We start from the raw sequence: 20,875 nt of genomic DNA on the forward strand, positions 1-20,875 counted from the left end.
ACCCACAACCTTAGGGTTAGGAGTCAAACTCTCTAACCATTAGGCCACGACTTCCCCTGATTTATAAGTATTTGTTTGTAATTGTTAGAAAATGGCTGCAGTCTAAATGGGGCAACAAAACTGAGGTATGTGCTGTTACAGCAAATCAATACATCTTGGGATGTAATCAGTGACTCTGCTACATCACAACAACCCAGTGTTCTACACTGTATAAAACTTATTAAATCTGTAAAATAATGTATTTAATACCCAAACTTATTCGAAGTAGTTTGAACAGAACAAAACACAAGACAACTCGTAGGGAGAATAAATAACTGCCATCAAATTGTATTAAAAAACATGGATACAACATTATGTTGGAGAGAAAGCTTACGGAACAGATTGAACAAAATAAAAATACTGTAAGATCAGCACCTGCCTCTGGTGTTTATGCAAGTTCATAAAAAATAATAAATATGGAACGTCTTCAACGTCGATGATAAAACACACCAAAATACGTGACATGTTTTCTTCAGCCTTCTACGCCTCCAAACAGGAAATACACCCGAATAACCGTAACGCTCATTTCAGCGATCTAACAATAGTCCTTTTTAAACAAATGCCGAGTCTGTTTGTTTTTTTTGCTGTAAAATTCGAAGAAATAGAAAGAAAAACACATCGATGAAGCGCTCAGCGGTTTTTGTACACGTATATTTACACAAGATCGTTAATGAGAACAGTATGAAAAATACAAACAGTGGTCCCTCTGTGTGGAGGGAGGACGAGAAGACGTGCTAGTCTAGAGTGATGAGGTCATCCTCGTCGTTTTCGGCCGGCTGCTGGTCGAGGCGTTTGCGTTTGGGCGCCGCTTCGCTCGCGTCGGTGTCTGGGAGCTTCCTCTTCAGGTTGCTGGTCTCCGTGGAAACGTCCATGGTGCTGGAGGAAGGTTCTTCATCGGAGTCTACGATGAGAACGTCGTCCTCTTCGGCCGCAGCTAAAGACGTATTAAAAACAGGGATTTAAACAAAGCTCTCTCATAATATATGTCAAATTAAACACATTGCATGTACGGTTTGAAGATTTGTTGTTACCTTTTGTTGAGGTAGAGGGCTGGGCAGTGTCTTTGTTGCCATTGGTGATGCTCTTGTCTTGTTCTGGAGCACTTGTGGGCGGAGCTTTCTCAGGGGCATCGCCCACAACTTCAAACTCAACATCCTTCGGCATTTCCTCGCTAAAAATAAAAAAGCTTTTAGCGCCGCGCTGCTCAGGTCCGACGTAATCTCTTCAACACACACACACTTACCAGTGCACAACGTTGACCAGAAGCGTGTAATCCTGGTGGAAATCGTCGGCTTGAAGCCGGCTGCCGTTTCGAATGCCGAAGTCCGATAAAAGCTTGCCGTTGTTTGCTATAGACAGAGAGGGAGGAAAAAGTTCGTATTTTCATGGATGCAGTTCGGTTCCAAGTTTGACTTACAGAGTCAGGTAGGTGACTGAGATGCTGTTTACATGCAACGGTGTTGTAATGAATTAGTTACTGTTACCATCAACACCTCCAAATAACATCATGCCCTGAACTGGCATTTATTTTACACCACAACCGTATTGTTCTGTTACAAAGCATCGTACTCAAGACTACTTCTATTAACAGAAAACGTCACCATTTTACCGATTAAACAATTTTTAAAAATTGTTCGTTGTGGCGTGCCTGCTATATGAACGGTTACTATAGAAACACTAACGTAGCAGAACAAAAAATAAATTAAAGGTGGGGTCTCCGTTGTTTGAGAAATGCTTCGGAAAACTGAGTCGGGACGACAAACAAAACAAAAATCTAAACAAACGTGTAGCCAATGAGCAGAAAGGGGCGGGGCTTGTCGATATGGGCGGAGAGAGTGTTCAGTGCGCATGTGTGACATTAGCAGAAAGCGGTTTTAACATTGACATGGAGGATAAAAACAAAGAAAGAAAGAGAAGAAAGACTTACGATAAGGTAAGAAGTAGGACGTGTTAATATAGGATCATCTTTCCAGCGCTGGAGAGAACTGAAGGAGCAGGAAGTTGGTCACATATTCACAGATTGGAGTTTCCTGAGTCAATAACTCCTGAGCTAAACACTGTTACTACACAAATAACACCGTGTTATTATTCACTGTGTTTTGTGTAGTAACAGTGTTTAGCTCAGGAGTTATTGACTCGGGAAACTTCAATCTGTGAATATGTGACCAACTTTACTTAAGACGCCGAGGCGCTTTTTTCCTTCTCGATAGGTGAGTAACGTTGGTTTTGTTTTGTTACACAGAACTAATATATGTCTTTGTCCTTTACATGATTATGCTTGTGTGTCATTTTTGCTTGTTTGTTTATCTACAATCGTATTGTTCTTCACTTCAGCTATGATAAAGACACATTTCTTTCCAGTAGTCACCTGGGTTACGCATGTATGTGTGGGCGGAGCTATCGATACAGGGGTGGGACCCATTTGGGTTAGGGGCGTGTTTGTTTTGGTGATTTTATATGTCAACATTGGCTTTCAAACAACGGAGACCCCACCTTTAAATGTCAGAATTTGGCATTTGGTGATCACTTGGTATAAACGCAGGCTCACCTTCGGTCTCTCCTTCCTCTGAGGAGATGAGGATCGTCCCCTTGCCGTCCTCTATCTGTACGTCCGGTGCCACCATGCCGAACTTCTCCTTCAGGATCTGAAGAATAAACACGTATGTAAAATGTTTATGTATGTGCAGATTAAGGAGGATTACTGAGTTAAAATCATCTCAAGGTCTTATTGTAGACCATGATTAGACCCCCACAATTCAGGTCCATGCTCATAAATCTCCGCTCCCAGGATCTATGTAGTACTTTTGTCCTGAGGTCGAGGATTAGACCTTTATTTTTTTAAATCTATGTTCTCCATATTGTGCAGGGAAAAAAAATAAAGCCTCACCTTATCCTGTAGAGTCTGTACAGTGACATTGTGCACATTGAGTTTAATGGTGGCTTCGGGTTTGATGGCGCACACGTAGCAATTCGGATTGGGACGATCTAGCGCACAGGGTACCAGCAGCTTTTTCCTGGGGTTTGGCTGTTTGTTCAGGAAGATCTGAGAGAGAGAGAAAACGAGTGCGAGTAAGAACAAGTCTAGAAAAAAAAGAACAAGGATATATATATATATATATGTATATATTACATACATAAAATCACGCGTCTCACCGTACGACACTGCTGGAAGTCTGAGTTAAGGATCTTGAGCGCCTCCAGCACGATGAGGCCTGCGATAACCGCGTTAGTGGTAGCGATGGCTGGGATGATGTTTCCGGCCATAGCTAGAAAAGAAACATCAAGCACACGAACACAAATGGATGACGAGCCGAGGCCAAGGTCATACTGCCTGATGAATGAAGCTAAGGTGAAATCTGATCCATCAAAAGCAAATATTGACTTATTGTGAACTGATAAGAGAGAAAGAAAGCACACGCCGCAGCGGACGCTCACATTTGACGTCGAAACGACTCTTCATGTTCATGCTGAAGATGTGCATACGCAGGTTAGCTGCCGCCGTCACAAAGTCCATGGCTGGCGGATCGTCCTGACGACAGAGAGTTGTGTTTACCGTGAACAGCGCAACAGTATCAGTCAGAAATAACTGTGTGTGTTTGGTCAGAGTTTGTGTGTTTGAGAGAGACTGATGATCACAATATCCCAAATACATCAGTGTGTGTGTGTTTGTGTGTATTAACTGACCTTGTCCCAAACCAGCTCAGCTCCATCGCCTTTCTCTGCCAGTTGTGAGCGGAGTGTGTTGACGCTGTGCTGGAAGAGCTGACAGTAACCAGACACACTCAGCACCTGCTGGTCCTTCAGCCCTGTGAGACACCCCTCGTCTTGTTTGCTCACTGACCGCACACACACACACACACACACACACACACACACACACACATACACACACATACACACACATACACACACATACACACACATACACACACATACACACACATACACACACATACACACACATAGTCTTAGGGCATAAAGTATACTATATGGCAAAAAGTGCATAACATCACACCCATATATGGCTAAAACCGTTAACCACAAATCTGAACTCACAATTGTACAGAATGTCTGTTTAATTTATTATAATTTCACTTCACTGGAACCAAGAAGCCTAAACCTGTTTAAGCACGAGCATGACAACGCTCCGGTGCATAAGGCAGCTTCATGAAGACATGGTTGTGAAGGTTATGGCTGGAATAGAAGAACCTCACTGAACTGGAACACTGACTGAACCTCAGGCCTCTTCACCCGTTAGTGCTTGACCTCACTAATGCTCTTGCAGCTGAATGAACACAAATCCTCACAGCCTCAATCCAACATCTAGCGGAAAGACTTCCAAAATAAGTCGGAGCTTATTATATAACAGCAAACAGGGAATACATCTGGAGTGACATGGGTGTGTTAGAGATTCTTTGCCATATAGACTGTAACAAATATTTATTAGTTTGAACAAGTTTTTTTTTTTGCCGTTAACAGGAAAAAAACTAAAAACAAACTGAAGCTGGAATTTTAATTTATAACCTGTGATAAATGACAACTTGGGTTGATTCGTCAGATATTATATGTGTATATAAAATGCTGATTGATTAATATAAGACCTCTCACCGAGCTGCTGAACCTCAGACCAGTCCAGAGGCACGGGTGCTTTCCTCTTCTTCCACAGTTTATCCATCGTCAACAGATACATGATGTCATCTTTGAAAAGCTGAGGAAAAGTAAAGAAAAGTGAGCCCATGAAATTCACAAGAAATATTCACAACAGAATATACGGAACTTTTCTACCGCGCTTTAGAGCGACACTCTGGAGAAAATGCGTTACGTGCCGAACGTTTACCTTTAAATAAAGCGATTGAAATTGAACCCTGTGCTAGAACTTTGTATAATTCCTCACACCTTGTTGAAGAGCTTGACGGGGTCGTAGCCTGTAGATCGAGCCCAGTCTTTAGTGGAAACGCGCTTGATATCTCCATCTTGATCTGAAGCTTGAGCTCGTGCTACCGTTTCTTCCAGATTCCCTAAAAACACAAAACTTACTCACGCCACGGTTTTATATCGAACATGGTTTCGGTGATACGGTGGAGTCACTTACACGCAGCCTCTGGGTCGGCTGTATCAGGAGACACTTCCTGATCGGCATCTTCTTCTCCAAACAGCTGACTGAGAGAACATTAAGACAAATCGTCACTGTAGACAACTCGACTCAAAACAGAGCATCACAGCATGAGATCCATACGATAAAGGTGGCATCTTCAGGTGTATCGGGTTTCTCTAAAGCGGACACAGACACTGCTGCCTTGCTGAAACAACCTATACGAAAGGTGTTACGAGAAGACGTACTTAAAGAGGTATTTAGCCCAGACGATGCAGTGGATGGGTTCGGACGGAGTGTTCCGGATGGTGCAGCCGGGGAAGGTCTTCTGTGTGGGTTTGGGTTGACACTCGTAGCACTCTGTCACCCCCTGCAGGTTAAGCAAAATGTTACACTGTGCACATCTACTCATGCAGGATAAGTTGCTCATTAAATTAAACGTTCTCGGTGTGAAAATTCCTGATAAAGACAAACCGTCGCCTCACCTTCTTGATGACGGTGACCTGACCGAGGTATCCCGCGGTTCCGCTCTCGATCAGAGGAACATCTGCTGCCAGACACATCCTGTTCACGTGATTCCGGGCCGCTGGACACGATAAATGAATCACGATCAAAACCGGGTAATGACAAAACGAGGAGAATTCACACACGCTGTGGTGAAACGGGGGTAAATCTGTATACCTCGGTTATCCAGAGCGTTCATGACCAGCTGAAAGTTCCTGAAGAATTCTACATTGTAGTCTGGACTGTAAAAAAAACCCGAGAAGGCGTTTTAAGAAGATCGCAGAAACACAACACTCGGATCTCACCGAACGAATATAAAGATCAGGAGGACAAATAAAACCGTCCTGTTCTTTTTTTTGTAAGGTTTTGGACAAACCCTCAGCTTCATTTATCAAGTTGGACATGAACAGTTGTATCTGTAAATCGCTTATATTTGGGTTCGTATTCACGGCTAGTGTTTAGCCACAAACGCTCAAGTTTCTTAACAATAAACAACACATTTTAAATATCTTTATTGAGTTTTATTAAGAACTCGTGACTCACTTCATAATGCTGTCATGATACGCTGTGATGTTAGCAGAAGGACAGAAGCGCAGCACGCTTTCTTTAGCAACCTGGAACAAAAATTAATAAAGCGGCACAAAATCAGAAACGGAATAAACGCACAAAACGCAGCGCCGTAGACCGAAACAGACCGAGAGAGACGAGCGGACGGACGTACCTGCGCTTTGGATTTCCCTACGTGCTTCTTCTGGAAGAGGAACTGTCGGTTCAGATTGCTCACGTCAATCGTGTCCAGGTCGATCTGCGGCAAAACAGCAGATTAAACACTTTAATACTGAAATCTAGCAACAATTCAACCGCCGAATCCTCGAATCTGATCGGACAGAAGTTTTATTTATGTCCGACAGCACGGCTCGAGGCAGCGGCTCAGACTAACAGTCACTGGGTTTATTTATGTCCAACGAGCCAATTGTAATACGTTACGGTTCCTAAGAAGACATTTAATTGTAATATTTATATTTACGGCATTTAGCAGACACCCTAATCCAGAGTGACTTACAACTGAGCAATTGAGGGTTAAGGGCCTTGCTCAGGGGCCCAGCAGTGGCAGTTTGGTCCCTGGGGTACGAACCCATGACCTTCCGATCAGTAGTCCAACACCTTAACAACTGAGCTTCCACATCACACACACACATTTTTATTTATGGAAGGTTTCCAGTTGCAGTACATTTTTAAATGTTTCCCAGTGTTTAAGAGTCTTCAGTAAAAAAAAAAAAAGTTTATTGTAAAACGATAAGATGCTCAGAGAGAGCGAGAAAAGAGAGACGCCGGTGACAAAGAGAGACATTTTATCTGTCAGAATTAAAGCAGAACAGAAGATTAAACTCCTCTGAGATGTTCTACAGCTGTACATCAGACTATAAACGTGTAAAATGTCTAAAATTTCCATTATAATTAATAACTTAAAGCGTAATCACTGACAATTCGCTGTGATGTGAGCGAGTGTTCAGGTTCTGATATCAGTCCTTCGTCACAAAATCTGACATCTCAGATTCTCCCTGAACTTTGACTAGTTAAACATCTTCACACTGATTGGTGACTTTAGTGCTTTTACACTTTCACTACAGTCTGTTACACAAGAACACAAGAGTTTTGTGCTGAATTACAAACACAATTAGTTTCTACATTATGACTGACATGAATACACGAGCTGTAGGTTGTATATCAGGTCAAACGCGATAAATAAAACAAATCCACACCGAATTTTAACTTTAACACCACAGCTAGCAATTAGCATTAGCACGTTAGCTTAGCCGTGAGGTTAAAACCCGCACACACACGTCTCACATTCGGGTTTAGGACTAAATTATTACTGTTCGGTTTAAAATACAACTATAAATTTAGAAAGAATAAAATAAATAAATAGATAAATAAATAAATAAAACGACGCATGAGTTCCTTTAGCACGGTGTTAGCATGTTAGCCGCTAGCTTAATGCTAGTAAATAACATGAGTTTTAATGAGTTCAAATATTATATGCATTTTTAAATAGAGCTTAAAGCACCAAAAAATACATTTAGTGAGAAGTAATTAATAAAAAAAAAGAATTATATTATATAATCTTTAGCTCTTTGGTGATTGGTACTTGAACTTAGGTTGAATCCCAAATCAACGCCGTCGTCGCTACTTTAGTGCACTATCTAGTGCACTTAAACGCGGCGTCCGCGCCCGACCTAGTGCCCTAAATGTTGCCCTCGGAGTGATTTGGGACGCGACCCACGCTTTTAGGCCGCACAAAGAAACTTACGGCTTCGATGTTGTTAAAGCCGGTGAGGACGAGGTTTTTCAGCAGCTCGCAGCCGATACCACCGGCTCCAACAACCAGCACCCGGCAGGACGACACCGAGTCTGCGAGCTCTTTACGGAGCGGTCCGTCTAGTTTCACCTCCATGGTTGATTTCGGCTTATTTAGTTTTGGCGCCTGAACTCACACGTTATGATCCGGCGGCCGCTTAGAAGTCGACGGAACTGCTATGTCCTACCCGTATTCCGGTAAATCCCGCCCCCTTGTGTCAGGATTGGCTACCAAGGTCGATCTCGACATGTCATTGGACGACGTTGGGTATTTTATTTTATTTTATTTTTAATTAAAAAAAGCAACTATATAAAAGTTTTGACTCGTTCCTTGCATAATAGTTAAAATCTGTATATGAGTAAATATATTCCCAGTTAATATATTTACCATTTAACGGTTAATTTATACCGACCAATTAAATTGCCGCGTTTACCTCAGGACTCGTGTATGCCCCGCCCAGTTCTCTCTGCCGTCTCTTAGCAACAGTGTTTGTATATTAAAATGATGGCAGATTAGTGAGCTAGCAATGTCGTGCATTCTGTTATATAAAGTCAACCACAAACACGCCCTGTTTACTATAAAGGTCACACGTCATCTCCAAATTGTATTTAGATGTAGATTAGACTCCTTAATGTCCTTAACTACTTAATACTCCATTATAACAATGTGATATTTTAGAATAATTATTAATAATTATTAATAATAATTAATAATCAACACAGATATTGGGCGAGATTACCATGACACATTGAAATAGACAAGCGCCTGCTGTTGCGTCCGCGTTCCACCAGGAGGCGATAAAACATTCATTCATTCATTCATTCATTTTCTACCGCTTATCCGAGCGATAAAACAAACGAATAAACTTTTAAAAACCTCGTTTGTCGCCATCAGGTGGTGACGAATGGAAGTGTCACATTAATAACAGTTTAATGAAATAATGATAAATAAAGAAATAAAAATATATAATTCTATATTTGAATATATATATTTTTTTACTGTCAACCAGTTATTTAATTTGCATTTTCTGTATATGTACTAAGACAATGTAATATTGTTTATTGTAACTACAAATCATTTCTAGAAAGATTTCACAGTCACTCGAGATAAATCCACATTTTACTTACTGTAAAAGTAAATTATACAAATAACGTAACTATTTGAATTCATTTTGTTTGACTTATGTTATGACTTATTTTATTAATTCATGTATTGCAACTTATTTTCATGATTTTTTATTTATTATTTTTAAATATAGCCTTTATTTACAATAAACAAGAAAATTGCATCGAGATAAAATCTTGTCTACGTGCAAGTGCTGGTGCAGAAACCCGCACGGCTTTTACCACAAAGCTTCAGACACAGAACATCCTAAACGTGACAATTAAACAATTATATCATCACTACAAAACAATAAAGAAAATCTATTCATTGCTTAGTTGTTTTTTGCAGCACATTTAGCAGTAAATGATTTGAAGTTTAGCTTTAAAAACTGTACAGGATTAAAACATCATATCAGTTAAGGTTAAACAGAAGCTCTGTTAGAAGCGACCATCTCCACATTTATCAGATGAACAGATTATCTTATGATGTTGAACGCTTGTGAACACGTTTCATTTTGTTTCCGATTCATTTTCAGCATTAATCAGATCAGAAGTAAAAAAGCCAATTAAACAGCGCTGTGGACCAAACCGGGTTGATTTATTTATTTTTTTTATTTGTTATTATTTTTTTGTAATTGTATTTATTGAATTTTTATTATAATACAAATAAAACATGACAAAGAAAGAAAAAGCTCAAAGGAAAAAGAAAGACCAATCTAAGTTAAAGCGTAGATTTAAATGTAGATGTCGTGTCACATTTTTGCTCGTATCTACATTTAGGTTTAGAAAGATTAAATGTGCTTTAGATTAAACCCTCCTGTCACTTCCTGTCACTCGTCAATGTAATTCATTCCTTTTTAATGGTGTTACAGTCATAAAGACCATGAGAGTAAATTCACATCGCTTAATTTATTCCTCCGTTATTAGGTTTCCAGTGATGAAATGATTATGAAGTCTGATGGTGACATTTTTTTGATATTTCACTGTTCACAAGCAGCAGGTCATCAAAACCACGTGGAATCACACTGACTACAAGTTTCAGTCGATGACACAGCAAATTATGGTGAAATGATAATGACCGAGTCCTGAAATAAAATAGTGAAGTAGCGTGTGATAGAATCTGCCTTTTCTTTCCTGCGTGGCTTTGGACTTGTTTTAATAAAACTAACATGGTTTAAACCCTAACATTACGTTCTGATAAAAAATTTACAAGATAAAATGTGAATTAAAATAAAATTTAAAATAGAAAGCCTGACATGATGATTATACAGAAATGTATAATTTTTTTTAATTACAGTGTTTAATAAACTTTCACTATATAACTGTTCACATATATAATTTTGTATCATATTTAATATTTATGACAAGTTATGACAATTTTCTGACCGAAACCAAACCACGTTTATTTTAAAATCGAAATAAAGATGCTTCCTGGTATTTGGAACATTAAAATTTTTTTTCCTCCTTACAGGAATCTTTTGACCCGCCTTGTGGTTCCTCCAGTAGACACGTGAGCAGTAGATAAATCCCCCAGGGGGCAGAAGAAACGTCACATGTTCCAAATCGTATACAGCTATTTGTTTTTCCAATGTTGGTGGTTCAGAGGTCACAGAAACCTGGCAACTAGAATTAAAGTCTTCAAATATACTGTATATACTGCAGCAGATTCTACAGCACGCTGACTTTAATTATTTATTACGAAACGTTCATACAAACAATTCCGTTTGTATTTAACATAACAATCGTTTTTACGCATGTCGCTCGTTTTTACATTTCCGTCTGCTTCGTTCCGTTCTTCGTGTGGTTCAGTATGTCTGAGTCTTCTTGTGTATCAAAATGGTTTCAAGAGTAAAATAAAGTTCCGAGAACCTGTCGCGTATGAGTACGTGTGCTTTAGATCCTCCACGAGATAAGGAATAAAATTAGGTTAAAACGTCTGGGAAAAAAACAACTGCCCTTTATGGGGGAACAGTGTTACATGCTTAGGTGGCATGCTAATTATGACCTAGTTTCCTTTTATAGCTCTATACTCAGGGATTAATAAAATATTTACAGTATTAAAGCTGGCTGTAGGCCTCAAATTTTCTCAAGTCTTCATCATGATACAGCATTTTTTATTGGTGATCTCAAGTAAAAGTAAAAGGTTTTTTTTTTTTAACCAAGTAAGGAAGTGGGTTTGGTGGAGTGAGAAACCAGTAAACATGTTGTGTTGCAGACTGAAAACGAACTGATACAATCTGCGAGATGTCGATTATAACCAGTTTGCTAAGACTGTCAGTACAGCAGCGTAGTAGATAAGCAGGAAAGGAAACCACAGAGGTCTCGCTAATGCATGAGCAGTCTACATTGGATTGGATTGGATTGGATTATATTACATTTTTTAGTACTCTTATACAAGGAAGCTTACAAGCGGGGCAGAATACTAAAAGTCGACAAAAAACATTCTGATAAACTGTAGCGGTTAGAACTAGATTAGGGCTCGTTATATAAATACAAGGAGTGAATTAATTCAATAACTAGTGTATAACCTCATATAGTGTTCAATAACCTCATGTAGTGTTCAATAACCTCATATAGTGTTCAATAACCTCATGTAGTGTTCAATAACCTCATATAGTGTTCAATAACCTCATGTAGTGTTCAATAACCTCATATAGTGTTCAATAACCTCATATAGTGTTTTAAACAATAGAAGATTTAACAGTTACTCCGTGATGATGTAGGGATTATGTGGATGGGGATTTGTGGATTAAATGGATGTGTTAATGTCCTACAGTACCTGTGTGAGATTATCCGCTAAAGCACGAGAGCGCCGATGACGACATTTGGGACTAAATGTTCAGATTCTCCTTGTCGGACCCTCCACAATATCACAAAGCTCCATTTCTAATGTTTTTCTGATTCTAAAGAGAAGAAAAAACGTAAAAAAAAGCAGCACAAGGTTATGTTAGATATATATATATATATATATACAGATATATATATATATATATATATATATATATATATATATATATATATATATATATATATATATATACAGATATATAAATGAATAAAAATATCTCAGAATGTTTAATCCACTGACTCTTTTTAAATGAGTCAGTGACAATAGCGGTCTATTGTTTGACTCATTTGTTATGATCTAATGTCATTCTTTGATGTGGTTCACTGCAATGAGGAGGGGAATCTGCCGTCAGACATCATTTGTTTTAGTCATTTAATGCTCAGTTTTATTGAAGGGGCTTTGAAATAAGTCCAAATTAATCCCTGTGATAAGTAAAAAGATTTATTTACGTTCACGGATATTAAAGTGGATAATACCTAGGGCTGAAAGGAACGATCAATTCAATATATTATCTCAAACTCTACTTAAATATCGAAGGATCTCAGTAAAGAACACAACTGTATCTCAAATGCTCATTTTCCAAAACCCTTGAGAATTTGAGATCTGGTCCACTTTTTAAAAATCATCTCAGCCTATAAAACTTTGGGGGATGTTTATGGTGATGATCTTGGCTTTCAAAAAGGAATAAAAAGATGTTTTTCTTACCGTCTGCCACATAAAGGACATAAAATCATAACAAAGGTTCAAGATTAATTTGCTATTTACAGTCTCCTCGGGGACTGTAGGGGGGGCACGGTGGCTTAGTGGTTATCACGTCCACCTCACACCTACAGGGTTGGGGGTTCGATTCCCACCTCCGCCTTGTGTGTGTGGAGTTTGCATGTTCTCCCCGTGCCTCGGGGGTTTCCTCCGGGTACTCCGGTTTCCTCCCCCGGTCCAAAGACATGCATGGTAGGTTGATTAGCATCTCTGGAAAATTGTGTGTGAGTGACTGAGAGTGTGTGTGTGTGCCCTGAGATGGGTTGGCACTCTGTCCAGGGTGTATCCTGCCTTGATGCCCGATGACGCCTCAGATCCCCGTGACGCCTCACAGGCTCCCCGCTCCCCGAGGTATTTCGGATAAGCGGTAGAAAATGAATGAATGAATGAATGAATGAATGAATGAATGAATCGGTCTCCTCAAAAGTATTAGGACGACAAAGCCAGCTCTTTGTTTTTGATTTGTTATTTGTTTGAGATCAAAAAATAACAAGATGGATCTGAATTTCTGACTTTCAGAACTTTCTGAATTCAGATCAGATCAATCAAGATTAATGAGAATGTTTCAGAAGCAGCCATGGAACTACCTCTGAGGTTGAATGCTCTAGATCAGGAGCAGATCCTTACTTTCTTCACAATTTGGTATTTCCAGAACATTTGTGGATCGTCTCTGTGTTTCTTTGTGAATCCCAAGCTGGCCTTCTGATTCTTACTGTTGATGAGAGCTTCGGATCTTGTGCCATGGCTTCAATATTTCTGCTCTAAAGTATTTTTTTAACAACAGCTGGTGAGACCTTCACCCTGCCCTGTTTTGGTGGTTGGTGATGTCTAGTCTAATGTCTAATGTTTACTTAATATGATTAAATATACAAATCATTACGGTTCTATTAAAATGAGCTCTTCACTAAAGCTGTAAAGGTCTAAATTGCATAGCGGAAATTCTACTCGAATCAAAATGCTTTTGATCTGGTTTTACGGCAACTCTAACCACACATACAGTAAGTATATTATATATTACAGTAATACAAAAGTATTTAGTCAGCCACCAATTGTGCAAGTTCTCCCACTTAAAAAGATGAGAGGCCTGTAATTTTCATCATAGGTACACTTCAACTATGAGACAAAATGAGAAAAAAAGAAATCCAGAAAATCACATTGTCTGATTTTTAAAGAATTTATTTGAAAATTATGGTGGAAAATAAGTATTTGGTCAATAACAAAAAGTTCATCTCAATACTTTGTTATATACCCTTTGTTGGCAATGGCAGCGGTCAAAGGTTTTCTTTAAGTCCCCACAAGGTTTTCACACACTGTTGCTGGTAGTTTGGCCCATTCCTCCATGCAGATCTTCTCTAGAGCAGTGATGTTTTAGGGCTGTCGCTGAGCAACACAGATTTTCAACTCCCTCCAAGGATTTTCTATGGGGTTGAGATCTGGAGACTGGCTACGCCCCACTCCAGAACCTTGAAATGCTTCTTACAAAGCCACTCCTTCGTTGCCTGGGCGGTGTGTTTGGGATCATTGTCATGCTGAAAGACCCAGTCACGTTTCATCACGTTTCAGACTTGGATAAACTTGTTCCCAGTCTCAGGTGAACCACATGTTCGGCTTCAGGAGCAGCGCATCAGAAAGATATACGACTACTTCGATCAAAAGGTGCAGGCTATTTGGTAGTACCTCAAGTAGAAAAGTCTCCAGCAGGGGGCAGAGCTTTTTCTTACAGAACCCCACAGTTATAGAACAGACTCCACATTAGTGTTCGGGACTCAGACACAGTCTCAGTGTTTAAGTCCAGGCTGAAAACACATTTGTTTAGTCGAGATTTTTATGGATAGCTTTTCTTAGGTAAAGGAGCAGATCTGGAGGGTTCATGGTCACAGAGTGTTTGATGAACTGGGATGTCTGGATGTTGTCTCCTTAACACCATCACAAGTCGCTCAGGTTTGCAGACTGTGGAGTGGTGAGACACTTTACATCTCAGGAAACCCTCATGTCTGTGTCACCTTCTGGCTCTAGTCTTTAAGTTATGATGTCATAGTTAGTATTGATGGAGTCTCTGTCAGCACTTTATATATAATGTACATTGTCCATCACCTGATTAAAATCATACCTAACAATTTTGTCCTTTCTCTCTCTCTCTCTCTCTCTCTCTCTCTCTCTCTCTCTCTCTCCCTCTCTCTCTCTCTCTCTCTCTCTCTCAGTCAAGCTATAAATGTCACTCCCGAGCTCCCAGTGTTCCGAGTTCCTAGGCTGATCGTCTCTTCTTATGGAGCTACTTCGTCAGTCCTGATGTTCTACCCCGGCTGGAGTCTCGTCACCCGGTGGTCACCTCGCCAGGGATTGATCTACACGGTCAGCCAGTGTCTCATCTGATTATTGTGTATGAAGCCACCCAGAGACTGTCATGTCTTCTTTAAACCAATGTTGTGTCAGTCAGCTGTATGATCTGGTCTTTATCAGCAATCAGGTCTGTGCTGAACTGAGAGATTCCAAATAAACAAATAAATTGAATTGAAAGATATTTAGATACTGTACTAAGAATTCTGGATATTTGCCCTGAGGTCATGCTCACCATGCTCATGGTGTAGTAAGAACTACGCCTCCTTATTACTTCCTGGTCCTGGTGGTGTGATGAAGAGAGAGAAGATATGTCTTAATGCTGAGTGGGTGGAGGAAAAAATATGCATGTATATAATGAGATAATAAAAAGTGACCACAGTAAATGAGAGAGAACAGAGCAGATCATTTAACACCTCCTGAGAACATGAAGAGCAGCTCTGTGGCTTTTTGCTTGGGCCTTGTCATCATCATGGCACTTTCCTCTAGTGCAATCCGTGAGTATTTTATGTAGCTACACACCATGGGGTATTTACTCTGATGTTTATTAAGAGATGTATTTACAATTAAGTGAGTATTTGATGCTACTTTGTTTTTAACATTCCCTCAGTTTTCAGTCACACCTACCTTTTGTTCTTGTAGATGTTCACTTTGAGGTTAGAGCTCCACTTTATCTAGGCACAGTATGCTAATTCAGTATATATATATATGAATACACTGAATAAAAAAAATTAATAATTATATAATAAATTAATAAATAAATAAATATTGTTTATAATTAAACAGAAATTATTTTATTTGTATAAAAAGATTTAATAAGTAACATTTAAAGAATTATAGTTAATGTATAATAAATACGCTACGAACATAAAGTAATATAAATAATAATTTATAAATCAATTAATAATAAAGTAATTAATTAAAATATAAGTTTAAATACTTATAAAATAAAAACATTTATTATTTAAATCATTTTTATAATATTTTATAATATTTACACTGTATTTAAATGACTAGTCACATGATGATTAAATGTCCCTCAAGTGAAATAAATAAAGGAAGAATCACTTAAAGAACAAAATAGATCAAACATATGACATGGTAAGATAAGTGTTTATTAATTCGGATCATTACTATATATATTTTTTGATTAATTGAGCTGTTAATCTTGTGTGTTTCTCACTCAGCTAGAAGCTTTGATACCGGATCGTGCTGTTTCAAGTTCTACACTGGCAAAATTGATTCTAAAGAAATCCTGAAGGTGATGAAGACAGACTCACGCTGTTCAAATCAAGGCTTCATGTGAGTATCAGCCTGTAGACGTTACACACATGTGTTACTCTTTAACTCATTTCACTCTGAATGATCTGTTATAAGACTCGGCTGATTTGTGTGTTTGTCTCTCTGTGTGTTTCAGTGTTACGAGGCCTAAGTACGAGGTGTGTGTCCTGGAAAACCCCCTAAAAAAAAATTAAATCTACTAAAATCGAATCGGACAAACTTTATTAATGGAACAAACTGTTGATGCATAATGTATAAAAATGCAGTAATGAAGTGAAAAAAATCTCATGCTTTTATAACATGAAACTGTATTAATTAATGACTAATTAATTTATTTTAAATAGCACTGTGTAACCCTGTATAACAACACACACACATACAAACATACAAAGCTATCTGCTAATAAAGATTTTAATACTTTTTAAGTCTGATTGGTCAGAAGTGGTGATTAATAAATAATAAAGAACATTATTAATAATCGTTTCTGTGGTAATAGCTCATTTACAGGGATTCTTATGGCCGACGCTCCACGTAAACAGAATATGAAAATGTGTGTAATTGTTGAAATAGTGACGATTCTGTGAAGTTTTGTGTCCTGACAATTCAGTGCTAACCCAAAATCCTAGTTCTTGAATTCTAAGGTAGTGCCACATCCAGCAATGGGCAGGCATACAGTATACAGCAACATCTCAGCAAGTTTTTCCCTCCTAAAATGCCAGAGAGATGTAAAAAGTGATTGTATTGTAAGTCTCTATGGATGAATACATTAACATTAGTTCACTACTGTAGGTTACAGTGTTAGGATACAATCAACTACAAACTAGTTATGTACCGATACCACTTTTTCTCTTCCGATCCGATTCCAGCGTTTGCCAGTATCGGCCGATACCGACCTGATATGTGTGATCTTTTCTACCTTTAAAACTAAAGAATGTAAACAACTCGCTTAGTTATTAAGATTTATTTGTTTCTGGCAAAGAAATACAAAAATGCCCATATTACTGGATGAAAAATGAAAACACAGGAAACCTTAAAAAAAGTATTAATGCAGTAGCAAACAGTACTTTTAACAGTTAGTGGTATAACAATCTAAACCATATATACTGCAATTATTAAATTAATTTATTTTCTGAAGAAAAGGCAATATTTTAAAGTGAATCTTAAATTAGAACTCTTGAAACACAACACAAAATGTAATAAACAGTAAACCTTGCACCCAAATGATCGACCACCAATACCCGATCCAGTCAAAATGCTTGGATCGGCACCGATACCGATCCAAATTATCGGATCGGTACATACCTACTAAAAACTGGTTCAGGTTTTTTTTAATATACAGATAAAAAAAAAAACAGGAGAAAAGTGCTAGTTTAAGTGTTTCAGGAAGATGAAGGTCTTCACCCGTCGTTTAAAGATGCTGTTCAGACTTCTAGAGAAGTTGATTCCACCACCTCGGTGCCAGTCGAGACAGTGCTGTTGAAGGTTATGATCCAAAGAGCGGTGTAGAAACAATCCTGTCACAGAATCACAGCATCCTTCCATGACTACACTGTGTATTCGATTTACAGAAGCTAAAATGCTCATTGAGGTAAGATGGGCCTTCACCTGCTTCACCAGGTGTTCACTATCACCTTTGTGTCAAGTTTGTGTCTCTGTCCTGTTAAAGAAAACCTGAAATGTCAAAATTCTGTCTTGTCCATCTGTAACTGTATGTAGAGCCTCAGTGACATTCAGTACTGAATTATCAAAATGATCTGAAGATCACACCATCATTACGCAGCCAAAGATTATCAAGAAGAAGACTGAATTCTTGGATTCTGAATGTCATAATTTTCACACCTTCGTCATGTGAAAGGTTCCTCTCTTGCAGCAAAGTCAAATAACTTCTGTTCGTCTACACACCAGACTTCTGTTTGTTTTAAACACTTATAGCTATCCATTAAAATATGTCTCACACTGCTGTGTGAATGTATTTACACATATAATTATTATTTTGTCCAGTTTTTACAGGTGAACTGTAAAAGTGTTTATAGGTTCGAAATTGTGTTACATGTTTAAAGGATGTGCGATGGATCAGTTGCTTTGATTTATCTTTGTAATCCATCTTCAGCTCGACTGGAGGAAGTGAAGAAATGAGGGGGCGTGTCTAACATGGGTGGGGAAACTCTGACTTTCTATTATAAAAATGAGCCACTAAACTTAATGCAGACAAATTTGCTGTTAGAGAGACAGAGAAGATATCAGAGCTTCACACACCTGCTGAGAACATCAAGATGAATCGTGTATTTCTGGTCCTGGGCTTCGTCCTGATCATGGCGCTCTACTCAGACGCTAACCGTGAGTTTATTACACAATTTTAAATGTAGCTGTACAACATTAGTTGTGTAAAATAAAACTGCATCCTGTTTATGAGGAGCATTAAAAATATACAGTCAAAATCACTTTGCACATTTAGTGTAAGAGTCACAATAAAAAAAGAAAGAAAAGTGTCTAAAAATTAATATTTGTCGGACATTTTGATAATGATAGAATTAGAATAACGATTAATCAATAATCAAACATGCATTACAGTTTATTATTATTCAGTAGAAGTATTTTTATTATCATTACTACTCATAATAATAATAATAATAATAATAATAATAATAATAATAATAATAATAATAATATGAAAAAATATTAATATAACAACAGTATTATAAGCTTTATTCTTAATAATAATAATAATAATAATAATAATAATAATAGTACATTAAGAAGGTTATGTTCCCTGAATTTAATTCCTTTTTGACTAAAATAAATGTTTTACACTTTGCCTGCACCTTGTTTGTTTTTAGCTATTGCCCCAAACCCTGAAGACTGCTGTTTCACCTTCTTCTCTGGCAGTATTCCTTCCAAAAACATCTTGAATGTTAAAAAGACTGGATCAAACTGTCCAGAGCAAGGCTTCATGTGAGTATCTGACAATTTAATTATGTGATTTAATATAAAAAACATGAAATTACATCTATTTCTAAATGAGAGGAGAGTAATGAGATTGTGTTGTGTTGATTGTGTGTTTGTGTGTTTCAGTATTGCTACTCCTAAATACTCCGGCCTGTGTGTTCGTGAAGTCGCCGTCAATGGACAAGATGAATCTTAATGCTGCAACTGAGATGCAACACACGCACACGCACACACACACACACACACACACACACACACACACACACACACACACACACACACACACACAGGCTTCATAAAATAAAAACTTTAAAAGCCATTTCTTCACCATTTATTATGACGCTTAATGTTGTTATTGTTGCTTAATGCTGTGGAGATTCAAATAAAGTTATCATTGCACCACTGACTGAAATGAATGTTTTATTAACACAAAGATTTTATTGTGATGTTAGAAAATGTCTAAAAATAAAACTTTAAAAGATTTTAAGGAAGATTGTGAGTTCAAATCCCAACCATATGGAAAGCAATACAGTGCTTAGTGAGTTAATGACAAACAGGGGTTTGGTTGCTGATCATTTTTTTTAGCCATTTGTAGGAGAGTTTTTGGTAGAGAGAGATAGAGACAGAAAGAGAGAGAGACAGAGAGAGAGAGAGAGAGAGAGAGAAGGGGAAAATTGTTAGGTATGATTTTAATCAGGTGATGGACAATGTAAATTATGTATAAAGTGCAGACAGGGACTCCATCAATACTAGCTATGACAGCATAACTTTGAATTGGTTAAATTCAAAATTGGTTTCCTCCCCCGGAAAATTGTCCGTAGTGTGTGATTGCGTGAGTGATTGAGAGTGTGTGTGTGTGCCCTGCAATGGGTTGGCACTCCGTCCAGGGTGTATTCTGCCTTGATGGCCGATGACGCCTCAGATGTGACCTGAGGTAGTTCGGATAAGCGGTAGAAAATGAGTGAGTGAGTGAGAACTGTGGGTCTCTGTAAAAAAAGAACTGCCCCCTGCTGGAGACTTGTATTTGAGGCACTACCAAATATCCTGCACCTTTTGATCGAAGTAGGTGTGACAGATCATAAAAAAACCAAAAGATCACTCAGGTACTGTGGTGTGAGACCATTAAGTGCTTTATAGGTTAATAACAGTATTTTATAATCAATGTAAAATTTGACTGCATGGGAGACAAGGCAATGAGGATAAGATGGGGGTGATATGTGTTGTAGCATGAGTTAGAGAACTTATAGGGAAATCTTGTTTCTAGATCTTCAGCACAGTCAATGATGGGGTGAGATGAAGAGATTCATGTAGATGTACAGAGGAGGAGCCAAATCTGCTGTTAGATGGTAAGATTTAATCAAATTAGGTTTTAGAGAGAGAAAAGAGAGCAGAGCTTCACACACCTGCTGATAACATCAAGATGAATCGTGTATTTCTGGTCCTGGGCTTCGTCCTGATCATGGCGCTCTACTCAGACGCTAACCGTGAGTTTATTACACAGTTTGTTTATGTACAACAAGATACAATTAATTATATATTAGAAACAAAAAATTGTTTGTATACGCACACACACACACACACACACACACACACACACACACACACAC

General features: G+C 38.3%; 2 protein-coding genes across 2 annotated transcripts; one reads left to right on the top strand and one right to left on the bottom strand.

Annotated features, from left to right (window-relative positions):
* Nucleotides 1–298: 298 nt before the first annotated feature.
* Nucleotides 299–8,179, bottom strand: uba2 (ubiquitin-like modifier activating enzyme 2). The gene is made up of 17 exons (XM_060885460.1): nt 7,947–8,179; nt 6,357–6,440; nt 6,179–6,249; nt 5,813–5,877; nt 5,617–5,717; nt 5,380–5,501; nt 5,132–5,199; nt 4,936–5,057; nt 4,648–4,747; nt 3,724–3,875; nt 3,475–3,568; nt 3,193–3,305; nt 2,927–3,082; nt 2,588–2,684; nt 1,283–1,388; nt 1,071–1,210; nt 299–973 (listed from the first exon to the last, which is right to left on the bottom strand). Exons 1-17 carry the CDS (start codon nt 8,088–8,090, stop codon nt 774–776), a joined length of 1,935 nt encoding a protein of 644 aa, XP_060741443.1. The 5' UTR covers nt 8,091–8,179; the 3' UTR covers nt 299–773.
* Nucleotides 8,180–18,500: 10,321 nt separating this feature from the next.
* LOC132855938 (C-C motif chemokine 18-like) lies at nt 18,501–19,667 on the top strand. The gene is made up of 3 exons (XM_060885229.1): nt 18,501–18,659; nt 19,160–19,274; nt 19,395–19,667. Exons 1-3 carry the CDS (start codon nt 18,596–18,598, stop codon nt 19,462–19,464), a joined length of 249 nt encoding a protein of 82 aa, XP_060741212.1. The 5' UTR covers nt 18,501–18,595; the 3' UTR covers nt 19,465–19,667.
* Nucleotides 19,668–20,875: the final 1,208 nt, after the last annotated feature.

The sequence above is a fragment of the Tachysurus vachellii genome, chromosome 13 (assembly GCF_030014155.1).
Source record: "Tachysurus vachellii isolate PV-2020 chromosome 13, HZAU_Pvac_v1, whole genome shotgun sequence".
Classification (NCBI taxonomy): Eukaryota; Metazoa; Chordata; class Actinopteri; order Siluriformes; family Bagridae; genus Tachysurus; species Tachysurus vachellii.

Coding starts and splice junctions, on each gene's coding strand:
- uba2 (XM_060885460.1), bottom strand. CDS start 8,090: ATGGAGGTGAAACTAGACGGACCGCTCCGTAAAGAGCTCGCAGACTCG. Junction 5,502..5,616: donor AGGTCACCGTCATCAAGAAG/GTGAGGCGACGG, acceptor CTTAACCTGCAG/GGGGTGACAGAGTGCTACGA. Junction 3,569..3,723: donor CTGAGCTGGTTTGGGACAAG/GTCAGTTAATAC, acceptor CTCTGTCGTCAG/GACGATCCGCCAGCCATGGA.
- LOC132855938 (XM_060885229.1), top strand. CDS start 18,596: ATGAATCGTGTATTTCTGGTCCTGGGCTTCGTCCTGATCATGGCGCTC. Junction 18,660..19,159: donor GCTCTACTCAGACGCTAACC/GTGAGTTTATTA, acceptor GTTTGTTTTTAG/CTATTGCCCCAAACCCTGAA. Junction 19,275..19,394: donor TGTCCAGAGCAAGGCTTCAT/GTGAGTATCTGA, acceptor TGTGTGTTTCAG/TATTGCTACTCCTAAATACT.